The sequence below is a fragment of the Piliocolobus tephrosceles genome, chromosome 11 (assembly GCF_002776525.5).
Source record: "Piliocolobus tephrosceles isolate RC106 chromosome 11, ASM277652v3, whole genome shotgun sequence".
NCBI classification, from domain to species: Eukaryota; Metazoa; Chordata; class Mammalia; order Primates; family Cercopithecidae; genus Piliocolobus; species Piliocolobus tephrosceles.
This window is the reverse complement of record NC_045444.1, coordinates 53,991,442-54,011,470: the sequence shown is the minus strand read 5'-3', so window position 1 is coordinate 54,011,470 and position 20,029 is coordinate 53,991,442. Positions and strand designations below refer to the sequence as shown.

The 20,029-nt window shown below is 40.6% G+C and overlaps 1 protein-coding gene across 1 annotated transcript in view; it reads left to right on the top strand.

The window, feature by feature from the left end:
* Positions 1–20,029, top strand: part of STK39 (serine/threonine kinase 39) — a 295,351-nt gene that overhangs the window by 114,535 nt on the left and 160,787 nt on the right. The window contains exons 9-10 of the mRNA XM_023188118.2: positions 3,051–3,099; positions 3,199–3,264. Coding sequence (XP_023043886.1) covers positions 3,051–3,099; positions 3,199–3,264 — 115 coding nt within the window. The remainder of the gene's footprint in view (positions 1–3,050; positions 3,100–3,198; positions 3,265–20,029) is intronic.

The window sequence follows — 20,029 nt, the reverse complement described above, 5'->3', positions numbered from 1 at the left end:
GGAAGGACTCGTATCCTAGTGGAGTGAAGCGGGGAGACATAGGAACAGATAAATACATGATGGGAATGTGGGTAGCGTGGAGCATGAGTGCCAGTTAGGGAGCAGTGCCTTCTACTTGCAGGAGCTAGGAGAGGTATCTTTGAAGATGACATTTAAATTGGCTCTTGACTGATGAGCGAGGGTGTGCCAGTTGGTTATGAAAAATTTGGAAGCAAGAAAAGCAGTGTGTGCGTTGTCACGAAAGAGCAAGAGATGAGTGAGAACATCGTTGCAGTTGAAAGGTGGCATCTCTTGGGGGTGTGGGGAGATGAGGACGGAGGAGTCAGGGCCTAGAAGACTTGCTTCTGTCTCAGGCCACTGAAATGCATCAGGGTAGGTAAAAGAGGATCAGAATTTTTTTTTTAAGATGCTACTTTGGGAAGTAATGGGGATGATGGATGATGGGTTGGAAGTAGCAAGGGAGAAGTAGTGAGCCACTAGCTGGGGGGGCTGTTTTATTTAACTATATTAGCCAGAGATGATGAGGGCTTCGAACAGAACAGCGGCCTTGAGTTTTTTTCATCATTGTGATTTTCATAGGGTTCTTTTCACATTTAAAAACTTAAATCCAAGTTATTTTGTATGCTTCTTAGTTTTAAAAATGTTGTTTCATGTTGTGAGGTTCCCAAACATGATATTTTGGTCCATTTCGGAGTCCACTGTAAAGTGGTTCTACTACATGTTCCCTCAGGAGCCCTTCTCCTTCCTCCAAGGTATTTGAATGTGCTGCTGCCCCTCTTGCTGTCGAGCAGCACACTCTGCTCTTACCTGCTAGATTGTGACTTGTTGGAGGTATTATTTATGTCTGCCATCTTCACTGTAGTATGCCTACCACCTAGCATAATGCCTGACAAACTGTGGGTGCTTAGTAAATATTTACTGAGAGAATGAAAGGATGAATTTGGAGTAGCTAGAGGCAAAAACATCTGCTGGTGATCAGGAAAAGTATACATTAAAATAACAACCGAAGTTGAATCATGTGAAAGAGTTATGCTATAGTGTTTAGTTCTAAGGCCTGTTTAACAGGTGCAGATTCATGGCCTACCTGTTGTTTAGACCCTTAGTTACTCAAAGCAATTAGCTGGTAGATATGGAGATCCAGGGTTCTTTCTCAGATACCTACCTGCAACCAGTGCTGCACTTGAAATCCGAGGAAAAAAGCAGTAATGATTTAAACAGAAAATTTCTTTGCACAGAAATAGTTTCTGGGGCCCCTGTAGACTTACACAGTTTGTGTACTGATGCACTTGATGACGTTTTCTAATTCTTTCTATGCTTGGGTTTGATCCCTGGGAATATTTTAGTGGAGCTTCCTGATTTCAAAGCAGCAGTTTCCAGTTGTTACAAGCATGAGGATTCCTTTTAAACTGGCCCCACCCCACCCCCTGCTACAATATTATTTGTGCGTTTGGTAATTGTTGCCTAAGATAATACCTAATGATACTCAATAATGCATCCCTCCTCCTTTCTCTCCCATTATCTTATTATGAAACACTTAAAACATATGGAAAAGATGAAAAAGTAGTGCATTGTTTACTTCTATACCGTCACCTAGATTAAACAATTATTAACATTTTCTATAATTGTGATATTTATGTTTTATTTGCTGAATTCTGAAAGTAAGAGACTTAATACTTTAGCTTGGATTTCTTATAAACAAGGACATGTTCCTACACAACCACAGTACTTTTCCACACCTAAGAAAATGAAGAGTACGTTCCTAAAATTATCTAATATTTAGCATATTCACACATCTCTAATTATTCCCAAATGTCCTTTGTAGCTTCTGCAGCTTCTTTCTCACGCCCAGAATCCAGTCCAGGGCTGTGTGTTGCGTTCGGTTTTAATGTTTTGTAAAGTCTGTTGAGTCTAGAACAATTCCTTCAATCTCCCTGAAAGAGATCAGACCAGTCGTCTTGCTCAGCACCCTACCCTCTAGTTATTTGATTCTTTCTCATGGCTGCGTTTTTAGAAGGAACTATTGATGAAGGAAACTATTCTTTGTGTAAGAATGTCAGTCAGTAAACAAGGAAGATAGAAGTAGGAACTCAGTATTCTGCTACTTCCTATGAAATAATTATTGAAGGCAAAGATATGAACACAATTAGCAGAAAGGTTTTCAGGAACAGGATCTTCATAAAATGTCAAAGTATTACCCAACAGAACACTTGCTAATTGCAGTGGGGGAAAACATGACCTTTGCAATGGAGAGATTTGGTGCCTGGGGGGACTGATGGTTAAATTTAGCATCACTAACAGTGGAGTGACCTAACAGGACCTGCCTCTGAGGTGCCGCTGTAAGAAGTGTGTGCCATGATCTGTGAAGTATTCTTCCCCCAAATGCTTAATTAAATCTCCTCAAACCTTCAGACCTAACTTAGAGTTTACAGGAAATACGGGCTAGAGAAGCAAGTTGAATGACACCATGAGGAAATAATCACACCATCTAGTAATGCTTCTAAATGAATTTGCATTTTATTAATCACAATCACATTTACCTTCACCTGGCAAACAGCAGTCCATATGCACCTGAGACAGGTTTATTGAGCAGGCAAACAGAGCATGGACATGATGTGTGAACCGCTTGCAGTACCGGCTGCTCTTGGGGAAGCATGGAGCACAGTAGAGTATGCTTTCTTTGACAGGGTCATATTGTAGCTTGTATGGTTTCTTAATAAATATAGAAATTCAGCTCACAGATGTGTCAGTCTGCCACCTTTTAGAAACACTGAATTCACTTAGTTAAGTGTAAGGATGAAGGATAGAAAATTGATTATGCCCCAAGCACTTTACATACAGAAGTTTATCTGTTTGGCAGTAGAGGTATTTGGAAAGAACCTGAAAATTGGCACAATTTAATTTGGTGCCAGCCTATGATTAATTTGGTTCCGAGTTTTGCTATTCCTGAAATTGGTCTTCCAGAAATACTCTTAAGGTTAAGTTGTTTCATCAAGGCAGTGCATTTATTAAGTGGTCATTGTTTCAACTCTAATTTATTATTGATCTTTCAGGCCCACAGCAGCAGAACTTTTAAAATGCAAATTCTTCCAGAAGGCCAAGGTAACATGCTTAAAAACCCAAGTAAAGCTATTTTGAAATCACTGTGAATTTATATGTATCATATTTGATGTTAAACTGTTGGGAATATTTGTTTTGCAGAACAGAGAGTACCTGATTGAGAAGCTGCTTACAAGAACACCAGACATAGCCCAAAGAGCCAAAAAGGTAAGTGCCATTAGCCTTCATGACCCTGTGGGAACCAGTCCCCAGGGAAATGAAACCCATAGAAAAATTGGAAAAACATTTCCACATGTGCAGGATATGCTATTCAGAGGCTATCTCATTAGTGATTACTCAGATAACTGCATTTGCCTTTTCGTTATCTCAGCTAGTTGTTATACATTTGGGTGTGGAACAATTTAAATCTCAAATGATTTCATTTTTCCCTTTATCAGCTTTGCTTTAAGAAGGTCAGAAAGGAGGGGATGTGATGAGGTTTAAATACCAGAGAGGTAAAATATCCTTGAACATCTTTCCTTTGGGTTTTACAGAAGAGGCATGATCACTTGTTAGATACAGTTTGTAACGATGAAGATAAAAAGCACAACTTTTCATGGTTTGAATAGCTGTGAGATAGCCTTTCTTTCCTCATAAAAGACCTATGGTTCCTTTTTTAGTTTACCTTTATGTTAACTAAATTATGGTAATGATTAGCTGAAAAATTTTCCATTCTAGGTGTTAGATTTTTAAAATGGCATGTATGTATGTATGTACGTACGTATTTATTTATTTATGTATTTTTCCAGAGACTTACTTATTTGTAATTACAGATTTCATCGTGGTTGAAACCTAATACAATTTAACCTTTGGTTTGGTTTAGTTTGGTTTTTAAATTATATTAGATATTTATAATTAAACATATGTATATAGTAACATATTTTAAAAAGGAGGTTCTTTCCCCCCATTTACAGTTACAGAGAAAGCTGACGTGAATCTGTGTTGTCTGTGCTGTAAATAAAAATGGGAAAGAAATGTGCTTTAGGGATTTTATCTCATCTTGCCAAGGTATACATAACTGAATGTTAAATTCCAGATATTGCCTTTTCTAAAATATCCTGTAGAAAATGCATTACCTGATGCTTTAGAATTGTTTTAAACGGATTTTCAAGTGGATTTTAAGAAATGTCCCACTCTGTGAAGGTATCTGAGCTTCTCTCCTGGACCAGGAGAATTCTGTGGGGTGGGCTGGTTTCTGGACAGTGGTTGGGGAGGACTGATGTGTTGATTTTGGAGATATGAGCCCAGTTGGTCTCTGAGGGGACAGGGAGCACTGAGCAGATGGTCCATCAGAGTGGAATATCTGAAGGGGAAGCACAGAAAACCTAAAGCTTTCGTTTGAGGCCACCAGAGTTTGAGGACTCCTATCAGAAGACTGGAGGAGATGCCTGGGGAGATTCCCAGGAGTGTTGGAGTCTAGCATGGGGTCTTTTGATCAAGTATTTAAAATGTCAGCCAGAGTTGAAGACGCTGTTTGAAAGCCATTAGCTTATATAGTACATGTCCTCAAAGGACTTTTTCTTATTTTTGGGTCCACACTTCTTTTGCTGGAAGTGTCATGTGATCCTATCCTGTTAGCTGGTCCCTGAGAGGTGTTTTCCACGCCGCTTTCTCTCTGCAGCTTTGGCCTCACACTCCAGCTCCTTGGTGAGTGGGCTGCCAGCCTCCCTATCACAGTGACTCCAGAGGGCCCACCTTCCCTCCCAAGGCTAACCTTCCTGTGCTCTGTATTTCTTTCCAAGCCCCCCAGCCTCAGAACCCTGGGACTATATGTGAGCCCTCCTCCCCTACCCTGTCTTCCCCATCTAACCGCTCTCCACATCTTCTCTACGATTCCCTCTGCAATTTTGTTTGAAACCTTTTTCTCCACTATTTTTAACTGGACAATTGAAATAAATTTCTAACTGTTCTCCCTCCATTCCTCTTTTCTGTTCTTTCTTAGGCATTTCTACAAGATTAACTTTCTGGTCACATCACTTAATTGCTCAAAAGTGGTTTCCAAAATTAAACAAAAACAACCAGAAGAGCAAATAAATGAAAAAATAGAAATTTAAAAAATAGTTCCTGTCTAATAAAGACCAAGATCCTTAGCCTTAAATTTATGGCACTATTTCAACTTCCAGTCTTACATTCTAACCTCCAGCCAAACTGAACCATCTGTGGTTCCCACTGTGTAACCCATACTTTCCTTTGGAGGTTTTTAAAATTTGAAAAAATGAAGAATCTGTTCAGGCTGTAACCTTCATTTCTTTCTTTTTTTAAAAAAACAAAAACAAAAACAAAAAAACTTACTTCGCCAGTCATGGTGGCTCCCACCTATAATCCTAGCACTTTGGGAGGCTGAGGCAGGCGGATCACGAGGTCGGGAGATCGAGACCATCCCGGCTAACATGGTGAAACCCTATCTCTACCAAAAATACAAAAATTAGCTGGGCGTGGTGGCTGGCGCCGGTAGTCCCAGCTACTTTGGAGGCTGAGGCAGGAGAATCATTGAACCAGGGAGTCGGAGCTTGCAGTGAGCCGAGATTACGCCGTTGCACTCTAGCCTGGTGACAGAGCAAGACTCTGTCTCAGAACAACCACAAAAAACAACAAAAGAAACTTATTACATATTAGTGTGCTATGCGTTCTGAACCCCAGTTTGCATCTATCTTAAACAATAAGCGACTAGAGTTCTATGAGATGTGATTTTTCAACCATGTCTTCTGCTGTTTACTTACTCTTTGCTTTTAGATGAACCTTAGGTCTTGTTCCATCATCCATCCCTTCAAATGCAAGGTGGCCGCACAGCTCAATGTCACACAGGAGTAAAGGGAGGATGCAAATTAGTTCTGTAAGCATCCTAGAGAAAAGAGAGTGGCCTGTTTTGATGTTATCCTGGCTCTCTAGTTTCATAATATTGGCTGTTTTCCCATCATAATTCTAATTTTAATGAGCAATTGGGTTATCAGCTACGCTCCACCCCTCACCTGTGGGTTCTTTGGCATACACTGCCCAGGACAGCATAGATCATGGTGCGTTTCTCATTCATAGTAAGTGCCCACAAATGTTTACTGACCGAATGATCACGTGCCAAGGAAAAGCCCTTTGAAACTGTTTTCCACTCATTTGAACCCCCAGAATGCTTGGCATACATGTGTTCCTAGGATTCCTTTTAATAGTGGGCAGTCTCCCCGCAACCCCCGCTCTGGCTTGTGATTCTGGTAAACACCCATGATCGTCCTTATGGGAAACTTCGTGCAGACATGGCTGCTAGAAAGTAAATGTTATTTTAATCACCCTGTGCACTGAAATGAAAACCTTTATTGTAGGATTATCTGCTTGTCTTAGGTTGTTCCAGTGTTTAAGTAACTTTTGTTTAAAACTTGTTTCAGGGGAGTTGTTAGTTTACTTGTTCTTAGACTGTCTTGATTGAGATCTCAGCCATTCTCCTGTTCACTATGGCGCCTCCCAGTTGATCTTGCTCTGGTTTCTGTGGTATAGATTGCTCCTCAGAGGCTACTCGTTGATGTTGATCTGTTGATTTTTGTCTTATCAGTTTGCTGTTTTTCAAAGAGAGACAGACAGTCCATTGATACATGAGTGTTTAAATGACACCTGGGCCTGTGGGCAGGGCTCTTGGGCACGGAGGCAACCATGTTGATTAGAAATTTGCTGTCATAAACAGCATTCTCTTCTCCTCTCTTCTGGTCACAAACATTAAGAGATAATTTTCAGGGTGCATTTTTCTTTAATATGAACAATTTTCATATTTAAAGGAGAAGAGGGGCTGGTATTGTGGCTGGCTGTTCGTAGAAAGCCCCATGGAGCCCACCAGTGCTATCCTTTAGCAGGAGAGAAGCATAGGCCCATCATACTCACATTTGGCCAAAATGTGATGTTTTTGTTGCGATCCACATAATTCCATGAGGGTAGGTGATCTTGTCTTCATCCGGATTGACTCCTCTAAATTATGAAAAAATAGAAAATGGAAAATGTTCGATGTGGCTTCTTTGGTAATTTATTATGCAAAACAATTTTTTTGGAGTGTGTGGTAATTGTAGAAACTGAGGATATTTATTTTCTTCCTACAGGCAGAATATTTGGTCCATTCTGGGTTCTTTTGCTGACATTGTTATTTAGGGATCATCTTGATTTTCTTTGGCTCTAATTTTTCTGTCTGTGAAACAGCAATTCTGTCTGACTCCAGGCGTGTGGTAGAGGGTAATATAAGATTGGATGTTCCTGGACCTCAAGACACTCTATATATTCTAAATGAGAACATGCTAATAATGACCCGTGAGAATAGAGCTAAGTGCAGCTGTATAACTTTTTTTTTTTTTTAATTTTTCACTGTCTTCGTGCATGAGAATAAAAGGCTTCGTAGCCATCACTGCCTCTCCTATGACTTTCTGAGGGGCCTGTCTCCAGCCATATTTTGGGGTTTGAAAGCTTAACCATGTAGTGTTCCATCTTTGACTGTGCTGAGTTCACTAGGTGAGGAAGGGAGTCAATGGCTTGGTTAAAATTGAATGTAGATATTTAGGGCTGTGTGCATCTTCTTTTTTTTCTTAAATCAAAATCAGTAATTATTATATCCTTTTCTTTGTATTAAAGACAGTATCTTGCTATTTTTACCCATGTTCCACATGAACTCTTTTTTTTTTTTTATTATTATACTTTAAGTTCTGGGATACGTGTGCAGAATGTGCAGGTTTGTCACATAGGTATACACGTGCCATGGTGGTTTACTGCACCCATCAACTCATCGTCTGCATTAGGTATTTCTCCTAATGCTATCCCTTCCCTAGTTCCCCATCCCCCTAGAGACCCCAGTATGTGATGTTCCCCTCCCTGTGTCCAGGTGTTCTCATTGTTCAACTCCCGCTCATGAGTGAGAACATGCGGTGTTTGGTTTTTTGTTCCTGTGTCAGTTTGCTGAGAATGATGGTCTCATAATCTGTGTGCATCTTCTACAGGAACATTTAACCCTCAGAGTTGGCTGATGTCTAAGTTTTACGTTAGTGATAACATACTTGAGGCACCACACTCACACTCATATTCATGTGCTTTCTGTGGCTTTCTAAAACCAACATATGGGTTGGATGCAGTGGCTCACACCTATAATTGCAGCACTTTGGGAGGCCGAGGTGGAAGGATCCCTTGAGGTCGGGAGTTCAAGACCAGCCTGGCCAACATGGTGAAACCCTTTATTTGCTAAAAATACAAAATTAGCCAGGCGTGGTGACACTTGTCTGTAATCCCAGCTACTCGGGAGACTGAGCAGGAGAATCACCTGAACCCAGGAGGCAGAGGTTGCAGAGAGCCAGGATCGTGCCACTGCACTCCAGCCTGGTGACATATTGAGACTCCATCTCAAAAAAATAAAAATAAAAAATAAAACCCACATATAGCAGGACAGAGGGCAAGGGGCTTGTGTGCAAATGTCTGAATGCTGACTGCTCAGCCAAAAACATTGGCCATAGGAGGGAATGAGGAGGAAAAATGTAATAGGCAGTTCTTTCCCTTCTTATGGTTGCCTGTGTTTTCACTGGAAGTAGATTTACTGGAAGATTATTGCTTGTACTTTCTTAATCATGAAATTAAGTACTCAATTAACTAAACAGTACAAAGTTTAGTCATTATCAGAAGGAGGTAAAGAGGATCACATCACTGCTGTCTCTGAGTGGAACCACTGTGAAGTGGAAAGACTGGGATGTTGTTTGCAGGTCCCAGAATTTCTAATATCAGGCTATAAGATGGGTTTCATGCCAAGGACCTAAGGCCCTTGGCCCCATTGGATCTACCGATTTGCTTAGGTATCAGTGGGTAGGAATATTTCAATTCACATTTATTTAATACTTACAAGTGTTGAGAACTTGTCCTATTTGTTTTTACCTTTTTTTTTTTTTTTTTTTTGAGATGGGGTCTCGCTCTTTTGCCCAGGCTGGATGAAGTGCAATGGCATGATCTTAGCTCACTGCAACCTCCACCTCCCAGATTCAAGCAATTCTCCCACCTCTGCTTCCTGAGTAGCTGGGATTACAGGTGCCCACCACCATGCCCGGCTAATTTTTGTTGTTTTAGAAGAGACGAGGTTTCACCATGTTGGCCAGGCTGGTCTTGAACTCCTGACCTTAAGTGATCCTCTGATCTGGGCCTCTAAAAGTGCTGGGATTACAGGCATGAGCCATTGGTGCCTGGCCTGTTTTTACTTTTTATTATGAAATAATTTCGGACTTACAAAAAAGTTAGAAAAATTGTGCCAAGAATTTTCATATGTTTTCTCTTACTCTTTATTTTGAAACATTCCACAGTAGGTTGCAGACAGAATGCCCTTTACCTCTAAATATACTTCACTGTGTATTTCCTAAAATCAAGGACACTCTCTTACCTAAGAACAGTACAGTTTTCAACATTAGAAAAAAGAACATCGATGTAATACTATTATTTTTTAGATCTTACTTGAATTTTGTTACATTTGCCAATTTTTCCATTCATGTCATTTATCTGGTCCAGGATTCAGTTCAGAATTACTGAGTTGTTACATCTCCTGTAGTGCCTTTTAATCTAGAACAGTGTTTCTTTTCCCAACTGGGACTCCTTTGAAGAGTATAGGCCAGTTATTTTATAGAATGTCCCTCAGTTTGGGTCTGTGTGATATTTCTAAATGATCAGATTCAGTTTATGCACTCTGATAGGCATACCTCAGAAGTGATGTTGGGTTCTTCTCAGTGTATCATATTAAGAGGCACATGGTATTGATTTATTCTTTTACTGGTGATATTCACTTTGATCATATGCATAAGGTAGGACCTGTCAGTTTCTTTATTGTAAACACAAGTATTACTTCTTAATAGGATGGATTTATTTACATTCATTGATTACATTAAACATTAAAAGATAAAGTGAATATATTTACTGTATTGAATCATTAATCTTTTTTCAAGGAAACATTTATACTTTATGTCATTATGGCTGTACATTCATAGGCTATTAATGAGGAATTTTATTAATAGATAGAATGATAGAAATCTTGTGTATAAAAACACCTTGTTGGCTGGGTGTGGTGGCTCACACTTGTAATCCCAGCACTTAGGGAGGCCAAGATGGGAGGATTGCTAGAGCCCAGGAGTTTAACACCAGCCTATGCAACATAGCACAATTCTGTGTCTACAAAAAAAAATATTTAGCTGGGCATGGTGGTGTGTACCTGTGGTCCTAGTTACACAGGAGGCTGAGGTGGGAGGATTGATTGAGCCCAGGAAGTTGAAATTGCAGTAAGCCATGATCACACCACTGTACTCCAGCCTGGGTAACAGAGCAAGACCCTATCTCAAACAAAATCAAACCCTGAATGACAGTAGACTAGATGAAGAATGTGGTACATATACACTGTGGAATACTACACAGCCATAAAAAAGAGCAAGATCATGTCCTTTGCAGCAACATGGATGGAGTTGGCGACCATTATCCTAAGCAAACTAACACAGGAACAGAAAACCCAAATGCCACATGTTCTCACTTGTAAGTAGGAACTAAGCACTGAGTAAACATGGACACAAAGAAGGGAACAATAGACATGAGGGCCTACTTAAGGGTGGAGGATAGCGGGAGGGTGAGAATCGAAAACTTACTGGGCACCACACTTACTATCTGGGTGATGAAATAATCTGTACACCAAACTCCCACAACGTGTAATTTACCTGTATAATAAACCTGCACTTGTGCCCCTGAAGCTAAAATAAAAATTTTACAAAAATCAAAACAATACAGACCACTTTGCTAGCAGATGCAGGCAGGAAGTGGAGGTGCATCTGTTGCCCCAGTCTCTATGCCTGGTCTGGAAGTAGCAAGAGCTATATCTGTATCTTTTATTGGGTGAGCTAATCTCTCTGAGCCTAACCTATAAGGCAGAGCTGACAGTCCTTACATCGTGTTGCCGTGAGGGTGAGAGATGGTCTGTGCAGGATGTCTGGGGCTGTGTTTGACATGTAGTGGGTGCTCAGTCAACAGTGGCAGGGTGATTGTCATGTAAATAAGGAGAATGATTATTGTGGCTGCAGAAGACTGGACATTTTAGAAGTATGTAGTGAAATCAGGAGTGAAGAGAGTGTCCTGTAGGTGGGGTGGGGTGCAGATGAGTATTGAAGGTTGTTTCTGCATTGCTGTTGCTTTGGATGAAATGGAGGAAAAGCCTATGGATGCCTACAGAAAGAAGGAAAAGAATTACAGTAGTTAGTTCATTGCCATTGCCTATTCACCTGTCTCCATGTTTTCTTTTCTGATCCATCAAGGTGCTGGCAATGGATGAGAACCAGGGCTTTCTTTCACTACAGCAAACCCTCCCTGCCCTGAGAAGGGGCGTGTGTGTGTGAAGAGCCTAAGAGTAGTTAAGAATTAAATACAAACACAGCCAATATTCTTTCATAGCTTTCAGATCACTTTCATATATGCTTCCATATTTGTTCCAAACAATTGTTCTTGAAGACAGAGCAGGAGTTACTGTCACACTTTGCAGATGGAAGTGTGAGAGGTGAAAAAGGACCTGCCCAAAGTCACATGGCCAATAAGCCGGAGTGAACTCCAGTTCTTATTCTCAATCTGTGCTCTTTCCACCAAATCATACCTCAGAATGAAGAAGAAGAGAAGGGAGAGGACAGGAAGGAAATGTAGGTGGAGAGGGTAGGCAGAGTTAAATGGCATATGCAGGAAAATGGGAGCGCATTTGTCATTCTCAGAGTGAGTCGGCCACCATTAGTACGAGGAGGATGTCTGTGCTATTCACAGGCACTAGGAGATGCTGCAGGCATCGTTGCAGGAATCTGGGAAGTTTGCCAGGGTTCTAGCAAGTGTAGAGGGAAGGAGGTGACAAAAAGTCTTTGGAGATTCTGTTGGAGAGAGAGATGGCTAGTGAGAGTTTGGTTAGCATTGACAGTTGTTAGATACTGTCAGAAGCTCAGCTTCTGACTCATAAAGTGGCAAAGGTAATAATAGCTATGTTTGGGAGGACTAAATTAGGTAATACATAATATAATAGTGTTTGGGACAAAATAATAAATGGCACAGGTTATAGCAAAATTTTTTATAATCACATATAATGCTTTTATTACTATAGTTATTATAGTCAGTATTGTTTTTGTAACATTTATGATTGTTGCCACAGCTGTGGGCACCACTGCTGCTGTTCCCATTTCTGCTGCTGCTAGAACAGCTGCTTCCATTACAACCACTGCTACTAGCAGTGGGCACTCAGGTGTATGTGATACAAAGACATAGCACACACCATGAAACTCACCTTTCTGTGAAGAACGCACAAACGTCACAAGACACGCAAAATTCAAAGAGTAATAGAGTAAGTGCTTTGGTATGTGGGCATAGCATCTGTGCTACAGCTATGGGAAAGGTCATGAAGCTGGTGGATGGGGGACATACGAAGGGGGAAGAGAGAAAAATAGTATTTATTGTGCACCTTTATGCATCTGGCTAGATGCTTACTTCACATTGATCTCAATTACTGCAGCCATACAACAATCAGGAAAGTCCTGAGTATAAGATATGTTAAATAGGTTAGGCCAGAGGATAAGATACGTTAGACTATTAAGAACGATTTTTAAAAAGCTATAAATATTTTGAAATATCAGCAGAAAAGGAAAAACCAACTATTAAAAGTGAGTTAAGCTATCCCTAAAGGGTTACAGGATTTTAAAATTGAGAAGAACCATAAATATCTCCTGGTTTGCCATGCTTCTGTGTACAAGCCTGAAAATTAAAGCCTAAGGTTGAGCCTTAACCACAACTGCATCATCATGTCCTCACAGAGTCCGAAGCCAGTGTCCCAGTTTTCTACCATTTACTTTCTTCTTTTAGTCGATAAAGAGGGAAAATTACTTTGAGTTTCTACAGAATTGCTTTTTTCCCCTCCTGGAATCTTATAATTAACTTATAAAATATTGAAAGTTACGCATTATCGTTAAAGCGGAGAAGAGGGTGATTTCAAATGCTTGATGGATTGATGTTAGTTTTGTTCCAAGTTTCCCCAGTAGAGGGCAGCAGTGGCTTTTAAGTCTGTGCCATTGTGTAAAGCTAACAGCACAAGTTTTGGCTTTTGCCGAAGGTCTCAGACTTGGAGTTGAGGGATCAAAGGGGTGTTACGTCCCTGCTGAGCCATGAATACACGAGACACCTTATTCAGTTGGGTTTTTATTTTACTAGGCAGGAGATTGAAGGAGATTTAACGACTTTTCACTGTCATTGTTTTTAAGTTGCATTTTCTATTAGCAAATCAAAGCAATCTGACATTTGCATTTTACGTAATTCATGTCAGAAACAAACATCTCAATTTTGAAGATGGGTTTGGAGAGCCTCCAGTATTTTGTGGTCTCAAACCATTTTTAGAAAATTCTTTGGTTTCTGCAGTTCTCCTTAGAGCTTTGGTAAATATGGGTAAATAAGAGTCAACATGGCCGGGCGCGGTGGCTCAAGCCTGTAATCCCAGCACTTTGGGAGGCCGAGACGGGCGGATCACGAGGTCAGGAGATCCAGACCATCGTGGCTAACACAGTGAAACCTCGTCTTTACTAAAAGAAACAAAACTAGCCGGGCGAGGTGGCGGGCGCCTGTAGTCCCAGCTACTCGGGAGGCTGAGGCAGGAGAATGGCGTGAACCCGGGAGGCGGAGCTTGCAGTGAGCTGAGATCCGGCCACTGCACTCCAGCCTGGACGGCAGAGTGAGACTCCGTCTCAAAAAAAAAAAAAAAAAAAAAAAAAAAGAGTCAACATGTACAATAATAACAATGAAGGAGAAGTGGACCAACTCCTACAATTCCCATGCATATTATACTGCCGGTGATCCACATAGGCCTGAGTGCATGTCCTCTCCCAACTTTGTATTTCCTTCTCCATCCTCTTGCTTAAAACCGACCATGTGCCTTGGGAATAAATGAGCATTGAGGAACTCATATGCTCACAGGGAGGAGGACAAGGGTGGTTGAGGATGTTATTTTTCCTTTTTTAGAGCTGAGAGAACAGTAGGCTAGAGAGGTTAAAGTTACTGATTTCACTGGGGCTGTTACAGGGACAGGCTTTCGCGGACTGTGAGCTTTTTGATGTTTTCACTGCTTTTTTATTTTAAATGCATTGCTTTTTAGTCATTTGAGAACTGAGAGTTCCTTTGGTCAGAAAAGTGCTTTTGGTCACTAGGGGGTGCTATTAGAACAGTTCATTGATGAAGAATCTGGACAGGAATTGCTTACTAGTTTGTAAAAAGCCTTGAGCCGCAGATTTCTTCCTTTTGCTCTCTGTCTGTGGCTTGACTGGTATTTTTGCTGGGGGTGAATTAGGCAGAGGTGAGGGTAGAGGAAAGAGCAAGGGGGAAAAGCATCATACAGGATTACTTTCAATGCATTTGGTGAATTGAGGTTTTTGTTTTGTTTTGTTTTGTTTTTTAAAAGCCTATGTTCTGGGAAAGTGACCCCTTTCTGGTTGCCTTTGACTGGGAGCTGAGAGGATCCACTCTGGAAATTGTAATTTGCTGATCCCCATTTAGGGAGAATGTCTTTACTTTTAGATGGATCTTAAAAGACAGTGAGCTGTGTAAGCTTTTAGAGACCTGGAGGTCCAGTTTTGGATATTTAGAAATAATGACACATACTCTGAAATTATTGTAACAGATACTGTTTCTACAAATTTTAGTTTGTGGAAAACTAATTGTTACTGGAAATCACGTCCAGTTAGATTTGTGAGGTCTGCATAGTCTTCAGACGTATTATGTGCTTCCTTTTTACCTTTGGGAAATTTGCTAACTTTTCCCGAAAGCTTGTGTGCGTGAGCTAGCTTTTCTGGAACTGAAATGGCATATTACGTGCTAAGAGAAGCTCCCGACTGCCTCCTCCTCCTCCACCTGTCCATGCAGTGCTCCCCGAGCATCCTGGTAACCTACTAGGTGCTGACTGCCCCTACGGTAGGTGGCCTTTATTCAGCCTCTCAGCTCCCTCTAATCCTAGCGTACTGTTTATTTCCTTTTCTTCTGAAAGGAAAAGAATTTGCCTAGAGTTGCAGAAAAACTAGTATAAAATGTTGTCAGCAAATGCCCTTTTGATCCTGTCAAAACTCTGATATGGTTGTACTGTCTTTTCTCCCTGATTGAAAACTCAATGGCTTCCTGTCATTAATAGAATAAGATACTACTTCCCACCACTTATAAGATGAGGTCCACACCACTTGGAGGTAAGGGATCACTCCAGGGTCCCATGATCTGTGTCTGCAGGCTTTCTCTCAGCCATGGGCCACCTCGGCCTTCGACACACCTTTACCAAATTAGGTGTGTTCGGTCATTGTACTTTTCTGCCAGTACACTCCTGAAATCCCCACATGCCCCATGAAGGGGCATGTACAGTCCTTCTGCTTTGAAGGCCTCTCCCTGCACTTGTATCTCTCCCAGCCGAGCACCTTTTCTGTGAAGCTTTCTGATACTACCGTCTCCGCACCCCAGGAGGTTCATCATCTGTTCTCTGTACTACTCCTTACCTTGAGCTTAATTCTGTAGTTGTACTTGGCATCATTTATAGCATACTTTCTGATACTTTTGCCTTCTGTAGCCTACTATCAATTATTGTGGAGCATGAATGGTGTTCTTTTACTCTCTGCGTTCTCAGTACCCAACATAGTATTCTGGTCAATTAGTAACTGGTTTTCAAATTGCAGTTTAGCAAGCAAGATGGTGATGAAGATCGCCTTCATTGGAGCTGGTGTGAGAGTGCGAGGGGAGGTAGAGGAAATGTACTTTTAGTTTTAAAGAAGAATAGTTAAGATATTTTTCAGCTGGTGCTGTACTCTTGTATTTGAAGTCTAGGACTCTGGGTTTAGCCAACCCTAAATTTAAAATCAACTTTGTTAGCACCAACTCATTGAGGGTCTTGGGTGAGCCATTAACTTGATTCACCTTTGCCACATGATCATAGAATAGAATGGTTAGATTTTATTATGTAATAATTGTGAATTATGCACTTTGCATTATTTGACAACAAAAATGTAGTCCCTACCACTTAGCATATATTGTCTGTTTTCATTTTCTTCTCTGAGCCAGGATGCACATACGTTTTCCTGTTAAATGAGGCTGTATTTAATTAGGAAGATATTCCAAAACTAGCTTTAAATTACATTTTAGTACGCTCCACTTTTGGATTACCTGTTACTTATCTCCTCGCTTAGGAGAGATAACTTAAACTTTTTATGTCATGATCCTGTAAGTCTTTAAAATGAGTAAGATGTTTTGGAGTAGGGAAGGTGAAGGAAATGGAAAGTAATGGAACTTTTATGCATCATGGCGAAAGGAAGGGGCCTATCATCTGTGGGAGGAAGGCAAGTGTTTGCCCCTCTGCCCTGGCCTCTGAGGTTGTGGTCATCCAATCACAGGGAATGTGGAGAGGCCAGCAGGCGGTGTGGTACATATGTGTGAGACATCATTGTTGGGGGTCGGGAGTCCGCTAGTTTTACGCTAATCTAACTTGATTGGCTTAACCAAGATTCAGGGCTCTATTTTAAAAGGCCACAAATATCTTGTTTTTAATAATTTTTTTTTTTTTTTACTTTGAAATCCAGTAGTTTTAAAACAAATTAAAATTCAAGGGACTCGAATAAGGTTGCACTTTGATACAGGATTTTCTAAGCTTTACATTAAATTACTTCACATTCAGATACCGAGTGTCTAATGACTTTTAATTTTTTCTTCACATATAGACGTATACAAAATAAAGGCACCCTTGTACAACTTTCACAGCAATCATAGAACTAGGAAATGCAAACAGTAGCCTTTAATTTAACCCAGATTGAAAAGGCCAGTTGAAGTTGTTTTGGGTGAGGGGTGGGCTTTCTCTGTGACTTTGTGGAAAGCTGTAAGAGGCAGATGAAGGAGAGAAAGGCTCAGGAGTAGCTCTTGGTCAGGAAGCTGGGACCATAAAATCTATGCTTGAAGGTTAAGACCAAGCTTTGGCTCTTGAGACAGACTCCAGCCAGCCCTGGCTCTACCACCCACTCATGGGGTAACCTTGAATGGCAGCTGAGCCCCCCAGTGCCTTGTCTGTGACATGGAGACTGTTCAGTGGCTTCTCATACTTCTTGGGTGAAAACTAAAATCTTTAAGCGGGGTTCCAGTGCTTGGCATGGTCTAGTCCCTGCCTCGCTCTTCAGCTTTGTCTTGCATTCTCCACCCTCAGTTCTCTGTTGTCCTCTTGCCTATAGCCCTTGTCCACGCTGCTCTTCCCCCTAGAAGTGTCAGCTCTTCTCATCCTGAGCAGACCTCAGTTTCAGCTCAAAGAGTCATTTCTCCAGAAAACAAAATTGGAATCATGCCGTATTTATTGTCCTGCAATCTACCTGTGATTTCACGTAAGATATAATATCTTTGGACATCTTTTTGTGTCAACAAACAGATTAGCATAATCACTTTTAATGGCTGCATGAAATTCTGCAAGAATGACTGTAATTAAGAATCAGTTTTTTTCTTGATAAATACTGAATTGTTGCCAATTCTAAAATTGTTAACCACGCTGGGATGAACAGCACTGTACTTGCATTATTACATAAATGTTACCTATTTTGTTAGTACATTACCTAGGAACAGGATTGCTTGGTCAGAGTATATGGTTTATAATTATTGACACATACCACCTTATGGATGTTTAAAGTGGGAGGCATTATATTTCAAATCCCAGCCTGAGTCTCAGGTCCCTCATCTGTAGAATAATATATTACTCACGTAGACACCCAGGCACATGGGTGCACGCGTATATATGGTTAATTCAGTATCTAGCATATGGTATTTAATATTATATTTTTGGCATCAAAATGTTATTCATGAACACTTATTTTATTTCATTTTTTTCCTAGATCTGCAGTTAGCTGTTTTGTAGAGAGGATTCCAGATCTTCTGGCGGTTCTGCAACCTTGAGACTTTCAGTACTTTAGGAGAGATTAGACTATACCAGGTACTTCAAGCTAATTGACATAGAGCCTATTATGTAGGTCCCAGCTTAGGGTCCTGAATTCTTGGGGCCATTAAAGTTAGTTAGGAGAGAGCCATTGGTAGTAAAACCTATGGAAGCTCTTTTGTTCCTGCAGTCTGTTCTTGGACACAGACCGAGTGTGCAGTGTTACGAGGTGTTTTACCCATTACTCTGTCACTGTAATCACTTCTGTCCAGAACAAACAAATGATAAACCAGCTGCCTGCCTGAAAGTAAGACCAAGCCATTTTCATCATCCCCTGGCTTCTGGTTGTAGATGCTTGTTATGAGGTCCGATGTCAGCCATTCATGCGGTGCCAGGTGTTGGTCTTGACCAGTGCCTACACTCAAGGACAGCACTGCAGTTTCCATAATCATATGATTTTAACCATTCATAACTTTTAGAGTTGATAACCCTATTTTTCTTTTTTCCTGAATCATTGCATTATTTTTAAAAAGAACTAATATAATCTTGAGATTACAGCCTCACTGGCCCTGGACTGATTTTGAACCTCATGTAATTACATGGCTTCTCTGAGCCTTGATTTCCCCACCTTCTGAACCTCCAAGGGTTTGTATGAAGTTGAAATGTGACAGTTTATATAAAACACTTACGCAGATTATAACAGAGATTCCAGAAATGCTTTTTTGCCTTCTTCTCCCTTCCCTCATTGTGAGTCAGGGAATGTTTTGTAAGGAAGGAGCTGTGTACAAGTGAGCATAAGGAAATATTTAAATGTCATGTGAGAATTGTCTTTTATTTTCTTAAGGAAATTATTGTCTAAGGTTAGTGAATTTCATCCTGCTCTTTCATTCTTCCTTCCTGTCTCTGGAGAGCACAATAACCCAACAGCTACAACCTTGTGCTTTAGATAAAATTGTTCTTGCTCTTCTGCCAACATACGCAGTCCTAGAAGTTTCTTTAAGGACTCTGAATTACTGAAGCTTACTTGGAACTCTACCATTTATTTTTGCTTTAATTGTATGATTTCTGATTTCTTAATTTACTGATGAGTTTTTAAGTTGAAATTAGGAAGTTTCCCTATTGAGTGTATTTTTTAAAAAGTTACAATGAATACGTCTGTTTGAACAAAGTAAACATTTTCGGTAACGAATGACATCTGAATCAGCTCCTCTTCCTCTGAAGTTTTCTGTGATGTGATGTTATTTCTATGGGGTCTCTCCTGCTTTTCTCTTTACCTTCTCAAGAGATAATTTGCCTGTCCCCGTTTTTCTGACAGAAGCTTCATGCCTAGTTCAGTGGTTCTGAAACTAAGCGTGAGATACCTGGGCCCTGTAACCAGAGATTCACATTCTGTAGGTCTGGGGACAGGATTCAGGACTCTGCATTTTTAATAAGCAAGCCAGTGAGAGTGGTGAGTGACTGAGGCAGCCTCTTTATTTTGTCTCCTGGTTGGAGAGGAAGCCATATTGCTAAGTTCACTTTACAAAAGAAAAATTTGGTATTCCTGCCATGTGATTATATAGCTTTAACAAAAAGGCCTATATTTCACAAGCTACTTTCCTCTCTTTGCCCACTGGCCCACCTCACTGTCATTTATAATTCTCCTTTTTCACTCTGGATGTCACTGAAGCAGCCCTTCCTAGTTGTTGCATGTAATATGTATCTTATCTGGTAAAATTCTATGTGTCTTTGCTGGGTTACACCATGTGAAACAGAGCTGCAATATCTCCTTAAATCGTGGCCTCTTTTGGTATTGTTTGATAGGTCTTATATTCATTATTAAAGTGGGCATATCTGTCTCCAGAGTGCTCTGACTTTACTAGCATTATTAATGTAGGCACTCATTTACTGTCGACATCATGCTCCTTTCTTTGATGTATAATGCGGGGGTGGGGGATGTGACATTCTAGCTTGTGGAGGAGGCAAGATGGATGAATGAGCCTTTAACATTTCCTGGTATGGACATGGAATGGTGTGGAGAGTTTC